The 21,484-nt window shown below is 37.9% G+C and overlaps 1 protein-coding gene across 5 annotated transcripts in view; it reads left to right on the top strand.

The window, feature by feature from the left end:
* Nucleotides 1-21,484, top strand: part of LOC126278387 (protein Spindly-like) — a 188,767-nt gene that overhangs the window by 115,212 nt on the left and 52,071 nt on the right. For all 5 annotated transcript variants that reach the window (XM_049978480.1, XM_049978485.1, XM_049978484.1 and 2 more), the window contains one exon: nt 3,961-4,092. In XM_049978480.1, coding sequence (XP_049834437.1) covers nt 3,961-4,092 — 132 coding nt within the window. The remainder of the gene's footprint in view (nt 1-3,960; nt 4,093-21,484) is intronic.

Raw genomic sequence — 21,484 nt, 5'->3', positions numbered from 1 at the left:
AAATTAACATTTTCAACCAGTGCAGATTATATTAAAAATATATATATAATATTTCCCATGTGGGTTCATAAGTAAGGGATATATCACTTTATATGGAAATTGCAAATTTTGTACGAGGTGTATTCAAGTTCTAAGGCCTCCGATTTTTTTTCTAATTAACTACTCACCCGAAATTGATAAAACTGGTGTTACTTCTCGACGTAATTGCCCTGCAGACGTACACATTTTTCACAACGCTGACGCCATGCTTCCATGGCAGTGGCAAAGGCTTCTTTAGGAGTCTGTTTTGACCACTGGAAAATCGCTGAGGCAATAGCAGCACGGCTGGTGAATGTGCGGCCACGGAGAGTGTCTTTCATTGTTGGAAAAAGCCAAAAGTCACTAGGAGTCAAGTCAGGTGAGTAGGGAGCATGAGGAATCACTTCAAAGTTGCTATCACGAAGAAACTGTTGCGTTACGTTAGCTCGATGTGCGGGTCGTTGTCTTGGTGGAACAGCACACACGCAGCCCTTCCTGGACGTTTTTGTTGCAGTGCAGGAAATAATTTGTTTTTCAAAACATTTTCGTAGGATGCACCTGTTACCGTAGTGCCCTTTGGAACGCAATGGGTAAGGATTATGCCCTCGCTGTCCCAGAACATGGACACCATTTTTTCAGCACTGGCGGTTATCCGAAATTTTTTTGGTGGCGGTGAATCTGTGTGCTTCCATTGAGCTGACTGGCACTTTGTTTCTGGATTGAAAAATGACATCCACGTCTTATCCATTGTCACAACCGACGAAAAGAAAGTCCCATTCATGCTGTCGTTGTGCGTCAACATTGCTTGGCAACATGCCACACATGCCACACGGGCAGCCATGTGGTCGTCCGTCAGCATTCGTGGCACCCATCTGAATGACACTTTTCGCATTTTCAGGTCGTCATGCAGGTTTGTGTGCACAGAACCCACAGAAATGACAACTCTGGAGGCGATCTGTTCAACAGTCATTCGGTGATCCCCCAAAACAATTCTCTCCACTTTCTCGATCATGTCGTCAGACCGGCTTGTGAGAGACCGAGGTTGTTTCGGTTTGTTGTCACACGATGTTCTGCCTTCATTAAACTGTCGCACCCATGAACGCACTTTCGACACATCCATAACTCCATCACCACATGTCTCCTTCAACTGTCGATGAATTTCAATTGGTTTCACACCACACAGATTCAGAAAACGAATGATTGCACGCTGTTCAAGTAAGGAAAACGTCGCCATTTTAAGTATTTAAAACAGCTCTCATTCTCGCTGCTGGCGGTAAAATTCCATCTGCTGTACGGTGCTGCCATCTCTGGGACGTATTGACAATAAACGTGGCCTCATTTTAAAACAATGCGCATGTTTCTATCTCTTTCCAGCCTGGAGAAAAAAAATCAGAGGCCTTAGAACTTGAATGCACCTTGTAATGAGATGGAAAACCCGAACATGTGAAACAAAATTAAAAAAAAAAATTTCCCCATTCTAACTCCCCTTAAGTTGTCCTCCTACCTGGTAGCACTATATTTTTTGATTATCACTGTCAAAATCAAATGAGTTTCATTAATTTGCTATGTTGAAAAAATAAGAGTGACATTATTACAAAACATGCATATTCAGATCCTTTTCACCAGTTTTTCGAGATACTTCAAAGTGGCTGCTGTACCAATGAGTTTAGCAAAAATAAGTGGCTTGTTTTTTTTTTTTTTTAGATAGGTATTTGGAATTGGTTAGTGTAAGTTTTTGGCTTTTGTTTGGTGTAGGGGAAGTAATGGCATCATTGTGGTGTGATGGCTTTTCTTTGTTCCTGTGTAACAACCACAAGTGGTGAATAAGACACTTTGAAGCTATAAGAACAATATGTGTAGCACAAATTAGTGGCATACGGTTGATTGCCTGGCCAGTGGTCATATCACCAAGGAACATTTATTATCTTTACAACTCCAGTGATTCAGAAAGTGGAGAAGAACTTTGCATTGGTGCCAAACAATGGGCATCTTGTTGACCACTATCAAAAATTCGTAAAATACTATCTATTCCTTCTCTTTACATATAGAGGTATTGTGGTTGTCCTATAATTATCAACATATTCTTAATTCTATCTTTTTTTACCACAAACTATGCAACCCATCGCAGAGGTAATTTTAAACTTCCAACACGCAGTTTAAAAGTCTGTCCTGAAACATCAGAGTATATGGGATCAAAAATTTACAATAAAATAAAAGGCAATAATATATTAACATGAAGTTAGGTTCACTGAAAAAATTACTCTATACCTGTATGCCGGAAATGTGTTCCTTGAGGACTGTTTTACTTTTTTTTGAAAAGGAAATTATACATTTACTTCTGTATATTGGATACGGTAGCATCTCAGATATGTATAAAGTCATGTAAAAGTCCTGATATGTCTCCAATACATCAAATCAACATTGATTTGAAATGTATGTTAAGAGATGCATAAGTCTGTGGCGGGACAGTACTTGGCAGTAGCTGATTTGATTTGTTCTTTGTTATGTTTGTCACTACTGTTCCTTGCTTCTCTCCTTGACTGTGGCTTGGGATCTGGAACTCTCCATCAGAGATGGAAACTCTGAGAGAGAGTGCATTTTATGAAATAACCATGCAAGGAGTAGTCTTGAGCAAGTTTGGGATGATAATGCATTTGGACATAGATCAGCAGTTCGTTTGACTGCACGAGTGACCTGGCATTACCTCACATGTGTAGCACCAAGTCTGTAAGCCAGATGACTTTTTTTATAGTATGTAGTGATATATGCAAACATTAATTGTGAATCAGTCTTATCTATTAGTGAAAACCAAATTAAAGTTCGTATGCACTGTAGATCCTGAGATGAGCTACAACATACAGACAGAAAAAAATACGGCAGAGAACATTATCAAATGTATGAGACTCTTAGATGTTGATCATGTGGTTGAAATTGGCCATAGTGAGGTAACATTTTATTGACTTATTATAATCTCAGCAGAGCTGCAAGTTCTTTTAATTGAGGTCTGCTGGCTGTGGGCCCAAGCATAATAGATAAAACTGAAATTCCTGTGTCACTTGCTGGTTTGTAGTTTTGCCATTTCCACTAATTGTTGTTGCTCGATGCAGATGTTGGTTATCAAGTTTGCATTCATTCTTAATCCTTTAGCCTCCAGTATGGGCAGTAGTACTTCTCAGCACTTATTTTCCATTCAGTAAATAATCTTGTGTCTCATCAAGATATTGTTCAGTAAATAATGTCCAATCTTATGTAACCAACTTTTCACCTCCACCGAAGTCCAGACATAAACCCCAATCTTACCCGTTTGGACGTGAAATCTCAGTTAATTATTCTTATCACCCGGAATACATTAAATGACTTCTCCTTTTTATGACAGTTGCTCCTAGCGTCATTGCAGAGGGGGAAAGAAAAGGGATTTGCAGAATAAATCTTCCAACCCAGTTCTCATCCTTTGGCCAGAACATTATCCTGCTGCTCTTCTTTCTCATGTGTATGTGCAGTATCTTCATCAACACACAGTTCACTGCTTTTATTGATTTTACTGTGTTCACTGTATGTTATTGCATGCTTTTAGTTGTTTGGTGTTTTATGCCAAGTTTTACAGCCTTATCATTTGTTAATTGATGTCACTGAATGTTGCAAATGACTGTAGCAATTTGAATATGTCATAACTTGTTAACACACAGTGGGAGGAGATAGTAAATGGGCATAGTATTCTTCTTTCTTTTTGTGCTAGTGTAAACTTACTTGAGGCTGGAATTGTGTAATATTTGTGCTCTTCTTGTCTGAATTTTAAGTGTGTGTATTGCAGTGTGCTCATATATAAGTAATTTAGTTTGTGTGTTGCTTTAAATATTAATTTAAACATAACTTCATCCAGCCTTTTTATAGTTATCAGAGAAAACTGCTTTCAAATAATGCATTTAATTTATGTATTTTTAGATTAATGAGCTGGAGTCAAAACTTCAAGAACTCGAAGTAATTTCAAGTTTGAGACGAGCAAGCATCGAAAAGGCTGAAGAGCAACGTATTAGTCTAATTACTGACAGTTCAGAGGAATTACTGATGCTAGAGGTAAAATGATTTCAACTTACTGTGTACTTTTGATAAAGTAGCTTTCACTTTCCAGCGCCGGTTTTTACAATTCAAATGTAAGTTTACGTATGATTTACCTTCAAATCCCCTAAAACATTATTCGAGGTAGGCAAATTCGTATGATATATCTGTTATATCAATAAAGGCAAAAAATTTTAACAAGAATATTGTACCATGGGAAATATGTTGTAAGGTAGGAAGAACTTTCAAATAATGTCAGCAGTTCATTGTGAGAGATTAATGTGAATACTAACGTGGGAGGTTACTCAGTAATGTCAGTCATTAAAATTAAGGAAAAATTCCCCCCCCCCCCCCCCCCCCCTCTAAAACGGCCTAACTGTGCTGGTACTATGAATGACAAAAAGCAAAGGGAAATTGCAGCCATAATTTTTCCTGATTGCATACAGCTACTGTGTATGGTTGGATGATGATGGTGTCCTTGGGCAAAATATTCAGGAGGTGAAATAGTCCTTCATTCGGACCATCAAGTGGGCACTACTCAGCAGGATGTCGTCATCGGGAGAAACAAAACTGGCATTCTACAGATTGGAGTGTGAAATGTTAGATCCCTTAATCGGGCAAGTAGGTTAGAAAATTTAAAAAGGAAAAAGGATAGGTTTGAAATAAGATACAGTGTAAGTTGGTGAAGTTTGTTGACAGGAGGAACAGGACTTCTGGTGTGGTGAATACAAAGTCAGATAGGGGTAATGCAGGAGTGGGTTTAATATTGAATAAGAAAATATTAATGCAAATAAGCTTCTGTGAACAGCATAGTGAATGCATTACCATAACCAATATAGACACGAATCTTACACCTACCGCATTACAGTTATGTGCCAACTAGTTCCTCAGATGAAGAGATTGATGAAATGTATAATGAGATAAAAGAAATTATTCATATAATTAAAGGAGACAAAAATTTAGGTCCTATAGTAGCAAAAGGAAGAGAAGGATTATGAGCAAGCAGCCTGGTAGAATTTTGCACAGAGCATAATTTAATCATCGCTAACACTTGTTTTAAGAATTGTGAAAAAAGGCTGTATACCTGGAAAACACCTGGTGACTCTGGAAGGTTTAGATTGATTTTATAATCGTAAGACAGAGATTTTGGAACCAGATTTTAAATTTTAGGACATTTCCAGGGGAAGATGTAGACTCTGACCACCATTTATTGATTATGAATTGTAGATTAAAACTGTAGGAATTGCAAAAAGGCAGAAAATTAAGAAATGGGGACTGGATAAGGTGAAAGAACAAGATGATGATGAGTGAGTGTTTCAGGTGGAGCATTGGGCAATGCTTGACTAGAAAAGGGAGAAGTACAGTAAAAGAAGCATGGATAGCTTTAAGAGATGAAATATTGACAGCAGCAGAGGATCAAATAAGTAAAAAGACAAGGCCCAATAGAAATTTGTAGATAACATGGAATATATTGAACTTAATTGATGAAAGGAGAAAATATAACAATGCAGCAAATCAAGCAGGCAAAAAGGGAATACAAACATCTAAAAACTGAAATTGAATGAAGGTGCAGGAATGGCTGGAAGACAAAGCTAAGGATTTGGAAGCATATTTCGCTAGAGGAAAGATAGATACAGCCTACAGGATAATTAAAGAGGCATTTGGAGAAAAGAGTAGTAGCTGTATGAATATCAAGAGCTCTGATAGAAAACCAGTCCTGAGCAAAGAAAGCAAAGCTGAAAAGTGGAGGGAGTATATAGAGGGTCTGTTCAAGGGAGATGAACTTGTAGGCAGTATCACAGAAATGGAAGAGTATGTAGACGAAAATGAGATAGGGCACATGATATTGCAAGAATAATTTGACAAAGCAATGAGATTCACTTTAGTGGTACATATGTTAATATTGGAACAATACAGAGAAGATTAGCATATTGCCATGTTCTTTGATATTACAAAGGTGTACGGCACTACTCATGGACACAGAATCTCATGAAACTCCATAATGGGGCTTTTGTGTCCACCTCCCCAACTTCATACGGTCGGTCTTTCCTGTCGAATTGCTTTTTTAGGTCCTGTGTTGCCTTCTGATCGTTTAGGAGAACAGTATTCTTAAGGCAGTGTTTCAAGTATTGACTTCTTTGCCATATACATAAACAGTTTCGCATCAACGGTAAGGAGTCCTGTACAGTGTTCCTGGTTTGTGGATGATTTTGTTTTCTGTTCCTCCTCCAGTGTTGTAAGACACATCACCACCTTCACAATTTCAAAAGCTTAGAGAGGCATAAGATATTCAAAAGCAAAGCTTTTTACTTATCTTAATTATCTCATTGTTGTTGACTCAAGGTCTTGCATCCATGGTACATTCTTGAGGCTGTAATTTTTATAATGTTGCGGGTTCTTGTTGAGCTGAATCACTGATGAAGACTTGCTTGTATGTTTCTTGAATTTTATTCTTTGTCGCATTATTAAACATCACACTGTCTTTGCATTTTCCAGATTAAGAAAAAAACATTATTTACATTGTTGTTGACAAACATAGAGAAACATCTACTTCCATCAGAGGCATGCCCACTGCTACTTGCGTTCCGTGGCAATTACAATATTCCAAAGAGCTCACAAACTTTCTTGACCAAAGAAGAATCTTCACTAAAATATATCAACACTTTTGAATGAGTCCAGAAATAATTTTAGTGATTAACATTAGATTGTAAAATTAATAATATGAATTTAAGATGTGCTAGAAATTTTGTAATTTCAAATATTTTTAAAAGATGAGTAATTTTAACTGCACACATGGAGTACTAACAAATTAATTTAATTTTAAATATTTTAGCCTGAAAGATAAAACACCTCATACAGAATCATATGAAGTTTATTCAGTTAGACAGATGATATAATGTTCACCTGTACAAGAATCAATAGTATACATGGTATCAGGTATTTCTATGGAAAAAGGTAATGTTAGAGGAGGGTGATCCATTACAATATTCCCTTCATAAAATTTGGAAACAATGTGTACAATCCTTCACCTATACATCGACTCGGCCAATGAACACACCCGTCAACTCCTATCCCAAATCAAAGTCCTCAATCTTTCCTCTCCCACATCCACACCGGCTGTACATAGCATCCTCCTACAGGCCAACCGCAAATTAGAACAACATGCCACCCTCCACCTCAAAAAACCATCCAATTTACTGGTTTCCCACCTCCGGAAAGGCAACTCACTCACCCTCCACAACCTTTCCAACAAACCTCAACCTCCTCTCATTGCGCACAGACCCAGTCTCTCCCATCTACTCAATCTCCCACTTCCAGCTCCACTCCCCCCAACATCTCAAAATTCTAGTCAACACAATCTGGAACCACAACACCCCAATTCAGTAGTTAACGTTTCCTCCAAACCTCTCTCCCAATCCGAAACCTCTGTCCTATCCAAAGGCCTCACCTTCAGCCCCACTCCCAGGTTCAACCAAACTGCCCTTGTCAAAGATTTACTGTCCTACACTCGTAGTCTCTGCTGGAAATATCACTTTGCCACGAAGAAAAACAATCCTGATCCCACTCCTAATGATCCAACTCCCCAAGACACTATCCAAATTGAACCCTGCCTGCAACAGTTCCGTCCTCCATCACAGCGGGACCCACCTCCTCTTCCTCTAAATCACCCTCTCCAAACCTTCCAGGAATTTCTCACTTCCAGCCTTGCCTCTCGGGTATGTGCGGATGGATATGAGTGTGTGTGTGTGTGTGTGTGTGTGTGTGTGTGTGTGTGTGTGTGTGTGTGTGTGTGTGTGTACACCTGTCCTTTTTTTCCCCTAAGGGAAGTCTTTCCACTCCCGGGATTGGAATGACTCCTTACCCTCTCCCTTAAAACACACATCCTTTCGTCTTTCCCTCTCCTTCCTGAAGAAGCAACCATTGGTTGCAAAAGCTAGTAATTCTGTGTGTGTGTTTGTGTGTTTTGTTCATGTGCCTGTCTGCCGGCGCTTTCCCGCTTGGTAAGTCTTGGAATCTTTGTTTTTAATATATATAATGGCTTTATGATTACAATGGTATCCTCTGTTTGGACATATCTGTCAAAGTTCTTTTACTGTTGCCTTTTGAATTTTTTTTATAATTTACAGAATCCCCCACCCCCCCTCCCCCTTAAAAAATGACAACCAGAAAATGTAGATTTTTACCACGTAGTATGGCATAAGAAGTCAGCCTCATTCTGCCAATGGCCTTGTCAAAGAGGGCGGAGGAGCGGATAGAGGTTCAGGGCACTCTCTTGTCCTAGGGGTGGGAAATTGCCCCTAAAGGCGGAAGAATCAGCAATGATCAATGACATCAGGATGCAGAAGGCAATGGAAACCACTGCATTAAAGAGACGTAACTTGTATCCACAGGACATGTGGCCTGTAGTTGAAGAAGTGTCATGATGGTCTCTCCATTGGCAAAAGATTCCGGAATAGCCCCCATTCGGATCTCCGGGAGGGGACTGCCAAGGGAGAGGTTACCATGAGAAAAAGATTGAATAATCAACGAAAGGATAATGTTCTATGAGTCGGAGCGTGGAATGTCGGAAGCTTGAAAGTGGTAGGGAAGCTAGAAAATCTGAAAAGGGAAATGCAAAGGCTCAATCTAGATATAGTAGGGGTCAGTGAAGTGAAGTGGAAGGAAGACAAGGATTTCTGGTCAGATGAGTATCGGGTAATATCAACAGCAGCAGAAAATGGTATAACAGGTTTAGGATTCGTTATGAATAGGAAGGTAGGGCAGAGGGTTTGTTACTGTGAACAGTTCAGTGACCGGATTGTTCTAATCGGAATCGACAGCAGACCAACATCGACAACAATAGTTCAGGTATACATGCCGACGTCGCAAGCTGAAGATGAACAGGTAGAGAAAGTGTGAGGATATTGAAAGGATAATGCAGTATGTAAAGGGGGACAAAAATCTAATAGTCATGGGCGACTGGAATGCAGTTGTAGGGGAAGGAGTAGAAGAAAAGATTACAGGAGAATATGGGCTTGGGACAAGGAATGAAAGACGAGAAAGACTAATTGAGTTCTGTAACAAGTTTCAGCTAGTAATAGCGAATACCCTGTTCAAGAATCACAAGAGGAGCGGGTATACTTGGAAAAGGCCGGGAGATACGGGAAGATTTCAATTAGATTACATCATGGTCAGACAGATTCCGAAATCAGATACTGGATTGTAAGACGTACCCAGGAGCAGATATAGACTCAGATCACAATATAGTAGTGATGAAGAGTAGGCTGAAGTTAAAGACATTAGTCAGGAAGAATCAATACGCTAAGAAGTGGGATACGGAAGTTCTAAGGAATTACAAGATACGTTTGAAGTTCTCTAACGCTATAGATACAGCAATAAGGAATAGTGCAGTAGGCAACACAGTTGAAGAGGAGTGGACATCTCTAAAAAGGGCCATCACAGAAGTTGGGAAGGAAAACATAGGTACAAAGAAGGTAGCTGCGAAGAAACCATGGGTAACAGAAGAAATACTTCAGTTGATTGATGAAAGGAGGAAGTACAAACATGTTTCGGAAAAATCAGGAATAGAGAAATACAAGTCACTGAGGAATGAAATAAATAGGAAGTGCAGGGAAGCTAAGATGAAATGGCTGCAGGAAAAATGTGAAGACATGGAAAAAGATATGATTGTCGGGAGGACAGACTCAGCATACAGGAAAGTCAAAACAACCTTTGGTGACATTAAAAAAAGCAACGGTGATAACATTAAGAGTGCAACGGGAATTCCACTGTTAAATGCAGAGGAGAGAGCAGATAGGTGGAAAGAATACATTGAAAGCCTCTATGAGGGTGAAGATTTGTCTGATGTAATAGAAGAAGAAACAGGAGTCGATTTAGAAGAGATAGGGGATCCAGTATTAGAATCGGAATTTAAAAGAGCTTTGGAGGACTTACAGTCAAATAAGGCAGAAGGGATTGATAACATTCCATCAGAATGTCTAAAATCATTCGAGGAAGTGGCAACGAAACGACTATTCACGTTGGTGTGTAGAATATATGAGTCTGGCGACATATCATCTGACTTTCGTAAAAGCATCATCCACACAATTCCGAAGACGGCAAGAGCTGACAAGTGCGAGAATTATCACACAATCAGCTTAACATCTCATGCATCGAAGCTGCTTACAAGAATAATATACAGAAGAATGGAAAAGAAAATTGAGAATGCGCTAGGTGACAATCAGTTTGGCTTTAGGCAAAGTAAAGGCACGAGAGAGGCAATTCTGACGTTACGGCTAGTAATGGAAACAAGGCTAAAGAAAAATCAGGACACGTTCATAGGATTTGTCAACCTGGAAAAACCGTTCGACAATATAAAATGGTGCAAGCTGTTCGAGATTCTGAAAAAAGTAGGGGTAAGTCGAGTCATAAGCTCTATACATCAAGAAAGCACAGAGAAACTACTAAAACTATGAATGAATACACTACAGCAAAACTGAAAATACTCTTCAAAGTAGAAATTCCATCATCAGAAGAAAATGAACCAAAGCACTCTCGCACGCCTTGCCAGGAATTTTTCACAAATATCAATTCAGCTGTTGAATATTGTGCATCCTACAGTGAAAAAGTGCAAGTTTTAACTATTATTCCATGGACATTTTCAAGCAAAACAATTTTGAACCACGTTCAATCAGTATCAAACTACATGGTAGACAGATCAAGAAATGTGAGTCTGTAAAAGGAGTCTTTGGGACCAGATCCCTATTATGATCATCCTGTAGAAGCAGCTCAAGTTCAAATAGTGCAGTCATTTTATTGGGAAGATAAATGGGACTGTTTTCGTCAGAGTGCCAACAAAAAAACTCATTATAACTGTAACAGTTGAAGGTCAAAAAGTTGTAAAAGTGAAGAGGTACATGACTCGCTGTATAAAAGAAACTTTTGCAATATATAAGAGAAACTATACAACGTCTCATATTGGAAGATCAAAATTTTATGCACTATGACCTAAGCTGGTAGTTTCACACCTACCTAGAGATGTCTGTCTGTGTGTACTGCGGGAATTTTCAACTTTGTGTGCCAACTTTGAAGAACTTTCTGGAGCACTTGACATATGACACCTAGGTTAGGCATGTGAAGTCATTGGTAGTCTGTGACATAAAGCGAGAGACTTGTTTGTCCGAGAATGTTGTGACTGCCCTGGAAATGGAGGACTGTCTTTACACACACTTGGCCTGGAAGACGTAGCAGACAACTGTTCAGAAATTACATATGCAACATGGAAGGAAAATAAAGTAATTAAGAAAACTGTTGCCTTTGACAGTTTCATCGATGAACGTCGTAAATGATCAGTGAAAGCAGTAACAAACCAGCATGCTGAAGCACTATGCTACAAGATATAATATTTCCAGACCAAATACAGCTGTGATTCAGAATGCTGAGGATTTTGTGAGAGTTGTGAAATCTCATACATCAACAGCCCTCATTTTTTTGCCAACGAGAAAATCGAAGAATTCTGTGAGCAGAAAGAACAAGAATGGTTCAAAAAAAACTACTGCTCTGAAAGGAATTCAGAAGACACACTTTTTGACTCAGTGATGGGCGAACTCATACTGCACACACTTTAAAGAGCAAGAAAGAAGGAAATTAGTTCATTCAGCAAACACCTCAGAAACAAAAATATAAAATTAAGATTCGCAACCAGAGAAAGGGGATGTTTGTGGCCTGTGTGTAGGACTGGATGGTGGAATGCAGAGATTATAGGCACCAGTTATGAGTTAAACTAAATTGTAGTGAACTTTATGCCACCACATGGACCAGCTGCTGGATATACCATATTTACTCAAATCTAAGCCGCACTTTTTTGGATTACAAAAACCAGAAAAAAACCACCTGCGGCTTAGAATCGAGTGCAAAGCAAGCGGAAGTTCTGAAAAATGTTGGTGGGTGCCGCGACAACTTACTTCTGCTGTCAAATATATGTAGTGCTACACAGGCATGCTTTGTAGGCACAAAAATAAATACTGGCGCCAAAACCTCTGTGTAAGTAAATAAATTTAAAAAAAAGTGGAAGATGAGCGTTTTTCTCCGCCCCGAGTTTCGACCACTGTATTTTCATACATTATCCAACGAAGTAAATACAAATTCTGTATTGTTCATCTTCAAATGTAGCAGCATTTCAATGTACTATGAAAATCCAACTGGCAAGACTGTTTGGGATGTTTGTCAATATGGCCAACTCTATGTTCTTATCTCTGAGAAGAGGTGGTTGCTAATAGGAGGAACTTCTATAAATCGTGAATCACATGCAGTATTCTCGTCACCATAAGAATAATACGAATATAAACATTTTGCCATGTTTTGTTTCATGTTTGCAGCTGTCTCATTTAAATCCTGTCTGCCTAATAAACTATGAAACTAGGCTGAGACAACAGCAAACGCTTAAGAATATACATATCATGTCATGTTTATATTCATATTATTCTTATGCTGAATACTGATACAGTCAGAAATGAAGCACGGCAACTGACTAGGTTTTTAATTCTAAGGTGACTCTAAATTTTGTGCAGAATGTAATGTACTACAGAAGCGCCTGCAAAGATTTTCAAACGGAGAAAAATTTTCGCTAAACTCTCGTTCAGATCATCATCTATCATACGCAGTCTATTATTTGATTCTTGTTGATCATTATCAATAAGCAATCAATTCAAACCAGACGAAGCATGTGGAAAAGGAAGGGTACCCGTATAAATACGGACGGAGCGCCTGACGCATAACAATGGGTACCTGGGAACGCTTAACTGTTAAGCTTACGACTCAAACCAAACTGCTGTAGCTGTATCGTCATTCATTCAACCTAAATTGTGTCTCATATTACAATGGACCAACTTTGTTTCGATTTGGAGATGCAGCCTATAACTTTTCTCTCTCCTTGAATTTCGAGTCTCAAATTTCAGGTGTGGCTTAGATTCAGGAAAAATTTTTTTCCTTGATTTCGAGTCTCCTTTTTGCAGGTGCTGCTTAGATTCGAGTGTAGCTTAGATTCGAGTAAATACGGTAGGTTTCCACAGCTGAAGGACAGCAACAACGCCATCAGTGCTCACTTCCTGTGTACATTGTTTTGAAGACTGTAAGTGCTCCAGTTCCTATTGGTTCAATGGGAAGGCATCACTGTGTATCAAAGGAAGGTATTGAAGCAGTGGAACACATTTTTAGTTCATTTTCTGGCTAATTTCAGTGCAAAACAGAGTGCACAGAAGTTGTATAAATTGAAGCCTTTTAAGTGTTTGGAGCTTTCACATACGTTTTGGAACCATTTAAACTGCTTGAAAAATGAGTCTCTTACTCATCTTTCAAAACTAAAATTATTTTAAAGAAGGCTAGGTTTTGAATTTTATGAGCTTGTTATGTGATAATGTGATAAAAAAACAGGTTTCATGTATGGCAAAAAATTCCGTTGTTTATAAAACCTGTTCAACCTAAAAGTGGTAGCTCTCCTTTTCAGGGAATTTAGAACTATATGGTACTAATCAACAGCAAAAAAATCAATTTATGGATTGGCATTTTTGAAATTTGAAATTTCAGAACGCTATAGTAAAAGAACTTCGACAGATAAGTCCAAAGTGTGGACTTCTTTGTAATCATAAAGCAGTTACCTTTCAAATAAAGAAAACCCCAACAAAATATCCAAAACTGTTTCAGAGATACAGCATCTAAATTTTTTTTTTCCAAAATTTGCATCTGCAGAGTGGAGGGCTGTACCTCGGAGCAGAATTTTTTTTTTTTGCAGAAAACAAAAAATATGTTTACCTTACTTAGTCCTTCATTTTAAAATATGATAAATTCAATAACATCCGAGACTGTGAAGGTGAGATTTTTTCCTAGCCTGCCTGAATTGATATGGACTACGCCACAAATATAAGTCACAACAAAGATCTAGTCGACAGATGCTAGAGTACGTTACCCAGCACCCATAGTCTCTTGGTAAGTTGACTGGTCCAGTAGGGTACAGTCATCCAGTTCTCGTCACATGCTTCAACGCATAGGTAACTTCCTGTCTAGCATTCACATCAAATCCTGAAACATTGTTTTGTGTACTAAATATGCTGTTCAATACCTCCTTCACATCACATGAGATGTTCTCCTCAATCATTTTACATGGTTAATTGTATGGGATTTATGTCAGCTGCAATTAAAGGGTGTTCATATACGACACATTAATAAACAGAGTTAAATGCAATTTAAAAAAATGGGCTATGGAGGTATTACACACAGTTATGCTCAGATGGGTAATTACGTGTCAAGTGTCCTAGAATAAAAAAATGGTCCCCTCTCGACCATTTGGTTCAAAACTTGTTTTGTATAGATATGTATGTGTTGGGTCAATGAGCAAAATTTTGGCTCAGTTCTTATACTGATTCCAGAGCTAGGGCCACTTCAGTCGACCCATAACAAGTCACAAAGTGCACGGTGTGAAGAATTTGGTTAACTTTTTTATAATTTTGTGCATCTTCTGTGATATCTATCACTCTGATTTTTAATATCCCAGTGCAACTTTTGCGCTGAATGCAGCTAAAGCATTCAAATTCCTTAAAAATGACTATCCATTATGCTACTTGGTCTGAAACTGCCTTGTAAAATTTATTGCAAAAGATTCAAGCCCTGCTTTAACCACCATTTACTATAAGGGGAAGGCAGCTGAAAATTGATTTTTGGATTGCTAGCCAACAACGAGTTCTCCAAATTTCTAGTACTTTTCAGGATCAGTTTTCTATATTGCTATCAACTCTGGTCTTTTTATTGACACCTCTGAAAAGAGCAAATTTTTTGCTACAAGGGACTTGAAAAAGTAGAATGGTAATTTTCCATAAAAGGCGTTTAAAATAGATTAACAGAATCCTAAGCTGTTACACTTACCGAATATATTACTTTGTTGGCAGCTGTTGTGCTGGAGAATGTCAAGGCACTTGTGATGTGATTTGTTAGCACAAATTATTTGCAGCATGATACTCTGATGTGCAGGTACAACTGTTTCATATATGGATTCCAGAAACTTCTGGAAATTAGATAAGCAGGTATGACTGTTTTATAGCTTAGATGCTGATATTGCTGTTTTATAACACATGGCGTGGATTCCATAAACTTCTGGAAATTCGATATGCTAGTATGGCTGTTTTTTTCCAGAAACTTTTGGAAAATTGGTGTGCAGATATAACTATCTTATAACAGGGCATGGGTTCTGGAAATTTCTGTATATTTGATATGCAGGTATGACTGTTTTATAAAACAAGGCATTGATTCCAGAAACTTACACAGTTTCGACACATTTATAACAAGGCACTAGAAACGTCCGGAATTTTCTGTAATGTTCTAGAATGTTCTCCAGTATTCTCATTTCATACATTCACACTATATAAGATGTAATTTGATTTTGGTATCATTCATGTTTGTATGCAAATTGTCAATCATTGTATCATTTGTTATTACCTGTGAATGTTTATCTTGGAGCTTGGTTGATACCTTCATTTTTGAATCATTGCTGAAGTTAAAACTTGTTATGGCTTCAAACAATGGAAATGTGGATCTAGAGCAGTGCACCATTGGACAAATTAACAAGTCTTTGTGTCATTTAACTAAGTTTATCAAGGGCAAACACCTTCTGAAGTCAATTAGTGATCTCTCGACCAGGTTTTAATATTTTAATTTCAAAAGAAGAATCCTGTTCAACAAAGGTCTGCATCCTATTGATGTTGCAACAGTTGACTTTTTGAAACAACTTACAACAGTTGATGTTGAGTGTGGGCAGAAGCTTTGCCCTGCGTGTAGAGTTGATATCAATGCAAAAAAGGCCAAGCCATTGCCATCATCAGAGTCTGATGGTGATGATGCTACAGTTGCTTCTGATAGCTTGAACTCTAGCTTGACAACAATTGTGTATCCACTAAAATTTCAGTGCGTTTTGAACTGGGATTCTACTGGATATGCAAAACGAAAGATAAGACAAGTTCAAATTGTTGTGGCGACCAAAATTGCTGAAATTGGTGGGCTTAAAACAGATGGTGTCACAGAACTGCAACCAGGTCAAAAATGCCTAGATTGCTCCTCGTACAAAGTGCTCATCGGTGAATTGAAAGCAAAGCTGGAGGTGCCCTCAGCTTCGGAGAAAATTCGGATTTTAACTTTGGCTCCTAGCAGTTGGAGTATTAAAAAAAAGAGCGAAGAATTCAACGTGTCTGAGCGAGTGGTGAAAACTGCCAGAAAGCTGAAGGAAGAGAAAGGCATATTAGTGAAACCAGATCCAAAGTGAGGAAAGGCTTTGCAAGAAGATATTACAGAAAGTGTAGTTTGCTGCCATAAGGACACCAGCTGGCCCAAAAGTTCATATGCAGAAACGTTTGCTGCTTTGTTACTTGAAAGAAGCCTATCAACAATATTGCAGACAAAATTTACCTAAAGTTAGCTTTTCCATATTTTGTGAGCTCCAGCCAAAGTGGTGTATCACAGTTGGTTCAGCAGGAACGCGCACAGTTTGTGTTTTTATGGCTCATCAAAATGCTAAGTTGATGCTAGCAGCGACTCCAATTAAGGATGACTACAAGAGTTTGTTAGCCAAAACGAATTGCAATATGGACTCAAAAGATGGCATGCTCTGATGACGTGAGCAACGCCTTGGATTAGAAGTCTTAGAAAGATTTGTAGAAGCTGTATTTGAAGGCAATGACACAGATGAAGCAATTGAATACAAGGAATCGATAAACACTGATAGAGAGATCCTGGAGACAAAGCAGTCAACGATTGAAGAATTTATCCAATACATTGTGACCAAAATTGTGAATCTCTCACCCCATCATTACATAGCAAAGCATCAAAGCAACCACTTAAAAGAAACCGAAGAAAATCTATAGTGTGGAAAGGTGATTGTTCCAATGGATTTTGCAGAAAATTATTCATCTATTGTGCAGGGCACTGTACAAGGCTTCCATTGGGAAAATAGTCAGGCCACATTACATCCCTTTGTTATTCATTACAAGGCTTTGGCTGGAAAGATAGTCTTTTAGCTTCTGCATCATCAGTGATTGCTTGTGACATGATACAGTAGCAGTTAATGTTTTCTGCTCCAAGCTGATTTATCACCTGTGAACCCACTTTCCAGTGCTGAAGCACACCAGGTATTTCAGCAATGGATCAGCTGCCCAATACAAAAATTTTCAAGAATTTCATGAATCTATGTTTGCACTGCAATGACTTTAGTATCAATGCAGAATGGAACTTCTTCGCCACAAGCCATTGAAAGTCTCCATGTGATGGTACTGAGGGCAAAACAAAGTGATCAGCAGCTAGAGCAAGTCTCCAGCAGTCAAATTCTAACACCAAGTGATCTATTCAGATTTTGCGCGAGTTCACAGAATCAAATTCCTTTTTACCACAAAGGAAGAAATTGATGCTGCAGGACCTGTGCTAGAAAGGAGATTTGAAAATGGTTCCACAGTTGCAGGGTCCAGAGAAAACCACTGCTTCAGACCAATCGATGAAAAGCGGTTACAAATTAGAGTTTCCAATGACACAGTGTCATTTATTGCAAGTGTTGATAAATCAGCATACTTTTGAGTGCTCCAATTGACAGCATCCAATTTGGCAATGCATAGCCTGCATTTATGACAGCAAATGGTGGACTGGAAACATCTGTGACACATCATTGGAAGAACGGGATGCCTTAGTAGTTTCTTGTATCCACATGGTCCAACTAATTCATTCCATTGGCCCCTAAGGAAGGACACCAGCTGGATCCTAGAGCAGTGGATAATCACATTTTGCCAGCTCCAAGTGACAATTCCATGGATCGGACATTCTTACCCATCAGAGGTGCTGAAGAGCATTGAAGAGAATTTTAGAGCCATGAAAATAGTGTCATGAACTCTGACAACAAAATTATGATGCTTGGTTCATTTTGTGAACTCATTGCTTTGTGTTCACAACAATGTTTATGTGCTCATTTTCGTAAGTCATTCATCAAAGTTATTCTGTCAAGCCTGTAGTATGCGAAAAAGCTAAGATGTCTTTGAAGCTACTTTAAAAACCTTACATGGAAAATTACCATTCTACTTTTTAATGTTCCTTGTAGCAAAAAAATGATCCCTTTCTAATGGTGCTAGTTAAAAGATGATCCGAGATGGTAGCCGTATTAAAAACTGTTCCTGAAAACTGCTGTAAATTTGCAATTTTCATTTTTCACTTGAGACAAGGATCAATAAAATCAGAACTATATACTCATAAAAGTGTGTAGTATGGTTGTTGGCTAGCAGCTCAAAAACAAAGGTCACAGCTGCTTTTCCCTTACAGCAAAAGATGCATAAAGTATTACTTAAATTCTGCAATAAATTTTACAAGGCACTTTCATACCAAGTAGCAATTTAAGTGCTACAGCTGCATTCAACACTAATTGTTGTACTAGTGTACAAAAATTCAAGGTGATAGATGTCACAACAGATGAACAAAGCTATACCAAAGTTGGCCAAATTATTCACCCCATGAACTTTAGGATTTGGTATGGGTCCACTAAGGTGGCCCTAGCTCTGGAACCACTGAAAGAATTCAGCCAAAATTTTGTGCAGTGGCCTAACACACACATATGTACACACACATATTTTTTTAACAGAATATGAGGTGTTTGTGAGGGGACCCCTAGGGCACTCAATGTGGAACGATCCAGATACTATTCCTAATTTTTGCAGTATAAATTATGATTACATTCCAATTTCAAAATTGCAAAAGGATCTACTCGTACAGTCTCATGGCATATATGTATCAAATTCTAGAGCATATATCTATTACAGAACACAACTATATAGTGTATCATAGATTTTAACTCTGTCGATAGATAAGACAGAACTTCAAAAATCATATCACCTTACGTACTAAATTCCAGACAAAAAAACACAGTTATATATCTTATGAATCCACATACTCAGTCAATGGATAAGATTGAACTCTAGAAATCACATCATCTTACATACTAAATTCATGAAAATGGAAAAAGAACAAACAAAAAATTAGATACTTATGGATCATATCTATATGCTTTTAGTTCAGTGATATTCCATAATTAAATTTAGGGTACGCAAGTCTGTATGTACTAATGTGAATTTTCAAGAATTGCGAATGGCTCAATATAAACATTGAAAAATTTCTTTATTTGAAATATCAACACTTTAGATTTCTCTTTGGCTTTCACCAACACACGATCTCCTACTTCAAACTTAGAAGATCTATCTTTACCATCATGCCTCTGCTTTCTTCTATCTCCCGTTTTTGCATCATCTCCCTAACACACTCTTCCCTCTCTTGTGGTGACAGAATTTTACATCGTGGAAACTCAACATTTTCAGAAATATAGTTAGCTGGTCTGTGATTAAATATGATCTCAAATGGTGAAAAACCTTTGAAGAATGTTGTAAGCTATTCATAATATCCTCAAAATTACTGGTACAATCTATTCAACTTGTACACAATCTATCCAACTGGTATGATTTTCACTACAAAATGTTCTAAACAGTCTTCCAATCTCTCTTGTGTATCTTTCTGCAGGATTACTCGAAGGATGGTACACCAAGGTTAAAATATACCTTATTTTTGTGTGATCGACAAAATCTTTCCTAGCGTGTGATGTAAAGTGAGAACTATTATCTGATAAAATTGTTCTAGGAATACTCACCTGATGAAAATGTGTGTCCAAATGATGATTTGCTTACTGGTAGCTTTAAGAAGAAACTTCGAAAATACATCAACCACAACAAAAACATAACAAAATCCATTCTTAGACGTAAGCAAAGGTCCATAAACATCCATAGACATGAGATCAAGGTTACTTCAAGGTTACTATTAGGCAATATGTTTTGCATTTGACCACTAATCGTTTGGTTACTTACCTTCGCTCTGGCCATCTTCTTCTTGACTCTTCTATGTTATAAAAATATATGTTTTCCCAAATCTTTTACGTGCATTTGGTTGATCCACAATGACCAAAACTCTCATGTGTATGAGTTATTACAGTATCAATACACTGTTCCAAGCCAATCTTATGTCTCCTGAATAAAATACCCTTATGTACCTTATAATACTTTTCTATCTTTTCTCCTCCTCACTTTCCCAGCATGCTCTTAACCAATTCCAATTTTGATACATACGGGTGCCTTTGCAAATTTTCAAGATCTCTTTTTCCTCTTTTACACCTTTCAAGTACATAATATTAAACTCTTTCTCTCTTCTCCAAAGTTGTTAGATGATTCGCTTCCTAAAGGTAGCCCAGATAAAGCATCAGTAACTACATTGTCTGTGCCCTTAATGTATCTGATTTATAACTGAACTGCTGTAAAAACGAGAGCCAGTGAATAATTCTGTTATGGTACAGCTTACACACCTGAAGATAACGTAATGCTTTGAGATCAGTGTGGATGATGACTTTGTGACGTAGTAAACAATTCTTAAATTTGTTGAATGTCCAATGTACAGCCAAAAGTTCTCTCTCAGTTACAGTGTATGCCTTTTCACGTTCCTCTGCAATACTCTTCTTGCAAATGCAAGAGCTCTATGTTCAATAACACCATTAACTTCAACTTCCTGTAATAAATGAGCACCCAATCCAACATCACTACTGTCTGTCATAATACAAAAAAGATGAGAGAAATCCGGTCTGAACAATATCGAACTTCGACACAACTGTTGTTTGATCTCATCGAAAGTGTCCTGACACTCCCGATTCCAATCCCAAATGGTATTCTTGAAAAGTTCACTCGAGCGTGGAGCATTCAAAGCTTTGCTGTTACAAAATTTTCTATAAAATCCAGTTAACCCAAAAAAGATGTAAGCTGTTTTTATTGCGAGGTGGAGGAAAATTAGTAATAGCATCAAGTTTCTCTTTATCAGGTGTAATTCCTTTTTCAGATATATAACATGTCCTAAAAATTTAACTTTTTCCACACCAAATTTTCAGATATATAACATGTCCTAAAAATTTAACTTTTTCCACACCAAATTTACATTTACCTATTTTCAAAGACATACCTCCTGATACTCATTTTGGAAACATTTCGCTTAACAGATTCAGATGTTGTTCCCAAGTCTTTTCTGTTACCAGAATGTCAACATACACAATTAATTTTGAACTCCTTTCACTTCCAAAGAAAGAATCCAGTGTTCTTACGAATTCATTTACAGATACATTTAGCCCAAATGGCACCACACAATACTGAAAACATTTACCTCCATACAAAAAAACTTTGTTTTCTAGAATTAATTTCAAGTGGCTTCTGGTGAAATCCAGATGCCATGTCCAAGCTACTCATGATTTTACATAATCAAATTTGTGTAACAGCTTGTCCACGTTCTCAGGATGATCATTCTCTCTGATAAGAAATTTATTAAGATGTCTGGA

This window comes from Schistocerca gregaria, chromosome 6, assembly GCF_023897955.1.
Source record: "Schistocerca gregaria isolate iqSchGreg1 chromosome 6, iqSchGreg1.2, whole genome shotgun sequence".
NCBI classification, from domain to species: Eukaryota; Metazoa; Arthropoda; class Insecta; order Orthoptera; family Acrididae; genus Schistocerca; species Schistocerca gregaria.
This window is presented reverse-complemented; position numbering and strand designations above follow the sequence as displayed.